Consider the following 6200-nt stretch of genomic DNA (forward strand, 5'->3'; position numbering starts at 1 on the left):
TTCACTTAATGATTGCCACGATGATATAAACACACTGCAAAAAATATCCATCTCAACAAGGGATTTAATCTCGTACTGAGTCTAAAAATCCTATTTTTCTGAAAACAAATGAAAAAAACTGCCAACAGTGTGAGATAATGTCACTTGTTTTCAGAGCAAATTAACTTGTTTCAAGTGACATCATGTTGACACAAGTTGAGTGATCGACCTTATTTCAGCATATTGTCACCTGTTTCAAGAAAATTCTCAAACTAAGTTGATTTGCATTGGAAACAATTGAAATGATCTCACCTCATTGCCAGATTTTTTGCTGACTGATGATTTCTAGGCTAAATCACTTGTTTCTGTGGGTATTTTTTGCAGTGTAGAACAAAGTATGTGAAACCTCCCGCTCTGTGAAGTGACATGGCCTTATCTTAAGGCCACATTGCTCCTCCCTGTTCAAACTATCAGTAGCTAAACTGAGTTGTCTCTGATTAGCCTAAGTGGGCGTGGCTAAAATGATTAATCTGTTGTTAGCATTGTTAAGGTGAGGAAGGGTAAAGCGCACAGAGGATCAAGCCAGATAATATGATACTAGGTTACTTATTGTAAAGATTAGCATCTTACTGTTACTTCCTGAAAACCACAGTATCTTTAATGACCTCATGCTGCACCAGTAGGCTTAAATAAAACTAAATTTTTGAACAATCCCGCACCCTATTTACATAAAACTGCCTTTCTCTCCCTTTCATATTCCATTGGTTAGAGTTTTGAACGATTGCTTACTGCATTATGCCCCAAAATCCTGTGTCAACATGAAATACATCAAATCAAGGAAGTAAAGATGATGTTTCATGGGGTTCTTTAATAGCCGGCCTCAACATCTCAATCACCTGTCAAAGGGAAGGTTGGGAATTTTAAGAAACCTATGCTATTGATCACCAACCATGCCCCCTCCTCCTTTTAATATTAGAGAAATTTGTAGCATCCCAGGAACAAATTATTTTCACAAACATTATTTTTTTTTTAATTTAGGCTTATAAATACAGGATTGACAAGACAAGAGTTTTGAAAATGAATGAATAAATGAGAGCTTGCATTTATGTGAAACACTTCCCCTATGGTCATGTAAAGATATATAAAAAAAAAAGGTCATAACTCAAGTTCATCACTAGATGTTGCCACTTTACTTGTCTTTAGTCAACTTTTTCTGACAATATCTACCAATAGTGGTGCTGATCTGAGACCAGTTTGTCTTGTGAGTGATAGTGAAGTTCAAATTGTCATGTATCCTGACCAGTGAATCTGGATAAGTGGTCCTATTCCCACAAGTTTTAAGCATATGGGATCATGCCCACACTAACCCAAGATTAGGACCAAGTTGATTTCACTCTATTTAATTCAAAACGTAAATAACACATAATCCAGTCATTCTAATGCTATAACGAGTTATTATCATCTATTTCACTTGGATATTACTTAGTTATTTCCAGTCATAATTAATGGCCTGTAATTTAAATAGTTACCAAAACTACAACTACAAGTCATTCACTAATGATTAAGCAGTTATTTCTTTAACTGGTTGGATATGGCAGTTGTCTGTTGATAAATACAGAAAGAAAGAAGAGGTGATAAAGGTGATACAGATTAACCCAACCAATCCTGCGGCAATCCCCCCTCCACAAATAGACTAAGAAAGTAAATATGTAAGTATATGACAAATAGAAAGCATGATATCCAATAGTGACAGAGACAGAAGGACAGAGAAAGAGAAATGGAGAAAGAGAGTTTACATTATACCACCTGTCAACCATGCTCTACTAATTGGGTTAATCTTCACTTCACAGTAGCGCCTCCTTTTCTTATTCCGTCTGCTTCTTTCTCCTCTCTATCTCCTTTCTCGCTTTTCCCTCACTCTGTCTCTCTTTAACTGTATGAGGAGAGAGCAAGTGAACTTTTCCTTTTTTCTTTTGTTCTTTTCTATTTCATTCTGTTGGCTTTCCCCCACCTTCTGTCATTCTGTTTTCTTTTGCTCTGCTCTTTTACTGCACTTTCTTTCTTTCTTTCTTTCTTTCTTTCTTTGTCAGGTGGGACTGCAGTCTGAATCAACATTTAGCTTTCTTTGGCACCGTTTCACCAAAACCCAAGGTATGGTAAAATAATACATACTATGTTTGAAGCAGTAATTTTTTAAATAATTTTTGCTTTGCTTTGATATTCATTCATGTTTTGGACACAGTTTTGGTTATAGTGCGGTCTGTAATGCTAAAACTGTTCATCGTTATAGAAGTGTTAGGTTAATGCACAGTATCTTACCGTTATGGTTTATATAAAGTGCTTGATAAACTGCTACTGTAATCTTACAGTTTCCCTTTCCCTTTCCATTTTCCCTTCTACAGTGCAGTGCACTGTAGAAGTTTTCAGTTACAGTCAATCAAATCAATGCTACTACTACTACAGCTTTACTACCACTACTACAACTACTACTACAACTACTACTATGACTACAATCTCTACTACTACTACTACTACTACTACTACTGATACTACTACAGCATTACTACCACAACTCCTTCTACTACTACAGCTTTACTACAACTACTACTATGACTCCAATCCCTTCTACTACCACTACTACTACTACTACTACTGCTACTACGACTGCTGCTACTACAACTACAACTACTTATTCTTCCACCGTTAACGACAACTGCTGCCTTACAGGATCCTACCATGGAAACTCAGTTGAAACTGACACGAGTGAAATCTGTGGTAACCGGTCTCTCCAAGACCCCGCTCCTCTTCCTCCTCCTCTACCTCTTCGTCTGCTCCCTTGACATTCTAAGCTCTGCCTTCCAACTAGCTGGAGGTAGGTATAGCCTTCATCACGATCACCCTCATCATCATAAATATCAGCAGTGTTAGTGCCATAAGAAGTCAAATTCCCATTGAATTAGCAACATATTATTCTAGAAGTATAATAGTCTGTAAGTATGTTTTTATTTATTCTAACACATACTTTGCTTGATATTGGAAATCAGAGCTGTTTCTCTACCTTTCTCTCTGTTTATTTGCCTCTATCCACCTCTTGCTTTCTCTCTCTCTCTCTCTCTCTCTCTCTTCCCCCCTCCCTCCCTCTCTCTCTCTCTCTCCCAGGAAGGGTAGCAGGTGATATCTTCCAGGAAAACGCTATCCTGTCTAACCCGGTGGCGGGGCTGGTGGTGGGGATACTGGTGACGGTGTTAGTCCAGAGCTCCTCCACCTCCACCTCCATCATAGTCAGCCTCGTCTCCTCTGGGTGTGAGTTACAGCCTCAGTCTTAATACATCTACAACTACGGTAATCACCATTAATGTACCTACACTGTGAAAAGACACCCGACCTCGTCAAGACCAACACAACACATCTATCTAATCAATTGATTGATTTTAGTGTTTCCGTCTGTCTAATTGTGTCTTTCTGTGTAGTGCTGGATGTTCGGTCAGCCATTCCTATCATCATGGGCTCTAACATTGGGACATCAGTCACCAACACCATTGTTGCTCTAATGCAGGCTGGGGAGAGAGATGAGTTTGAACGGTAGGACTGTGTGAATGTGTGCAGTTGCATACATTTATGTGTATGTTTATTTTTGGAAAGCCTGTTAAACGTGCTTATTCCAGGGCGTTTGCCGGAGCCACGGTCCACGACTGTTTTAATTGGCTATCCGTCCTGGTGCTCCTCCCCCTGGAGGCTGTGAGTGGTCTGCTGAGGCATCTGTCACAGGTTGCGGTCGACGCCCTCCGACTCAGGACCGGAGAAGAGGCGCCCGAGCTTCTAAAGGTCATCACCGAGCCACTCACCAAACTGATCATCCAGGTACTAGACAGCATGTATGTTTTGATAAGCACTGGCTACCATTTTTTAGTATTCAGGATGGACAACAAAGCAAATTGAGAATGAGCACTACAAGAATGTGTTAAAAACCAAACAGGATCTGAGGTATTCAACTGTGATAGCAACAGTTAAAATCCTTCATTCTACATTGGCAATCTGCCAAAAAAGGGGAAAAAGGAGAGAAAAAGGTCTAGTAGCAAAAGATCAACTATTAAATGGTTTTGCATAGTGGTGTTGCATGGTATTTCATTTCCTCATCTGAAATGTTAACACTGACTAACCTGGCATTAGTCAGTTTTACCTTTTCAGATTGCCAGTCTAAAATGAAGGCTCTTAACTTTTGCTATCACAAGTGCCAAAGGACCCTCTCTGGGTTTGAAGTAAAGTTAATGTTACTTTTAAAAGTCTAGCTCCACTCAGCACATCATTATAGAGTCAGAGATCATTTATTCCAACCTTTGCTCCCAAATTTCTTGTGTGCATCCTCTGAAAAGAGTAATACTGGAAACGCATGAAACAAGAGGAAACAAAATGAAAATGTATAGAGTAAATTCTTTATAGAGATTAATAGATATTAATATAGAGCCATACTGTTCCACAACCTACACATTTTCATCTTTGTGACTTTATTCGCTTGAATAAATAGTGTTCTTTTTGCATTAGAAGTGGTTCCCCACCCGTATTTTCCAATATTTTGCCTCTTTGGAAACTCTTTTGGAACCACTCTCCACACCTTTCACAGTTAGACACTGTATTGTATACATCTCACTACACTGAAGTTGTATCATGTCATATTTTACGGTGAGGACAAACTGACTTGGCCCAGACTAAGAAGTACCTGACAAAAAGATTACTTCTGCTGCTAATAGATGCAAATTTGTCTAAATTCAGTAAAATTCCCACCTCTATATTCAGTCTGTAGCATCTCTTTAAAAGTTTACTATTGCTTGTAAAAAAAGTAAAAACTGGAGATAAAAGGCTCCCACGCAACAGGATTACACTGTAATTCTCCGTAAAGTTTCTTTCACTTCTTCTGCTTCTTTTTACTGTTGTTAGTCGATAAGCAAAATCCCTATGTTTTCCATTGTTAGCAGCAATATGTCGTAACTCTATGACACGATTTTCTGTGTAGCTGGACCGGTCTGTCATCACAGCCATCGCTACTGGAGACCAGAGCATGAGGAACAGGAGTCTGGTGAAGCAGTGGTGTCCAACTACAACCATCATGGTACAGGTATGATGCAATGTGTGTGTGTGTGTGTTTGTTTGTCAAGAAACATAAAAGCAAGAGAATGTTTTGAATGGCACATGTCATCAATCAATCAAAATGCATACATAAGTAAATCTATGAACTTGTATGTCACCTTAATCAATAAATAGGTTTATGAAAGGTAGGCTATACTCTACCTGAGCACTTAAAGGTTAGTTGCCATGCAAGCAAAATATCATGAGATTCTATCTTAGTATGTTATACACACCCAGTCTCAATTTTTTTGGGGGGGAAAATTAGCACTAATTCTGAAACGCAGATGATGTGTTGTGGATTTGAATAATGCAAAGATTATATTCGCCCGCCGGGATTATGTGACAATAGCACTAATCAAACATATATATATAAATATAAACACATATATAAATTTGATGACACAATAGATAATACATGTATCAATGCAAATGGAGTTGCTGTGTAAAACTGTCTTGCTGAGTCGTGACTCTTCTGACAGTGTGGTATACAGTCAGTAAGTGGGGTGGGGGAAGCTGGCTGTGGGTTTTCAATAATGTGGTTACAGTGGATCCCAAACTATGATTGGATGTCACACATGAGTTTGTGTGTCTGTGCCTCAGTCTGTCTCTCTGGCTGTTTATTCCTTGCTGACAGGACAATGAAACGGCCTGGAGCACCAGCAACCTCTCTCTCTCAGTACAGGCAAAGAAATGTAAGACATTTTATCGTTAAAGTATCTCCTTTTGGGTCCTCTTCTCTTCTCTTCTCTTCTCTTCTCTTCTCTTCTCTTCTCTTCTCTTCTCTTCTCTTCTCCCATCTCTCATATACTGTATTTTCTCACTTCTTTCTACTGGTGTGTGTGTGCTAGTCATAGACAAAGACAAAAAAAAACTTTGCAGCTCCTTCAAGGTGCATAAATCAAAAAGAATCAAAGGAATGAAAAAAATCAGCCACTGTTGGAGTATAATTGACAACTCTTTAATATTAGAAAATAAATGTGTTTCGGCTGCAAAAGCCTTTGTCAGAGTTATAGGATTGCATGCATAATGCCGGGCGAAAGCTATTGCAACTAAAATACCTTGACTTGTAGTATTAAAGTTGTTTAATTAAAGTTGTC

At 38.7% G+C, this 6200-nt stretch overlaps 1 protein-coding gene across 1 annotated transcript in view; it reads left to right on the forward strand.

The window, feature by feature from the left end:
• The first annotated feature begins 2715 nt into the window (after positions 1-2715).
• Positions 2716-6200, forward strand: part of LOC139662808 (sodium-dependent phosphate transport protein 2A-like) — a 7255-nt gene continuing 3770 nt past the window's right edge. Inside the window, 6 exon segments of the mRNA XM_071541530.1 lie at positions 2716-2851; positions 3139-3282; positions 3450-3561; positions 3645-3840; positions 4991-5122; positions 5738-5795. Of these exon segments, the coding sequence (XP_071397631.1) occupies positions 2716-2851; positions 3139-3282; positions 3450-3561; positions 3645-3840; positions 4991-5122; positions 5738-5795 (778 nt within the window).

The sequence above is a fragment of the Centroberyx affinis genome, unplaced genomic scaffold (genome assembly GCF_046629955.1).
Source record: "Centroberyx affinis isolate AG114_WGS23_722 - 3 ecotype Tasmania unplaced genomic scaffold, CSIRO-AGI_Caff_v1 ptg003896l_1, whole genome shotgun sequence".
Lineage (NCBI taxonomy): Eukaryota > Metazoa > Chordata > Actinopteri > Beryciformes > Berycidae > Centroberyx > Centroberyx affinis.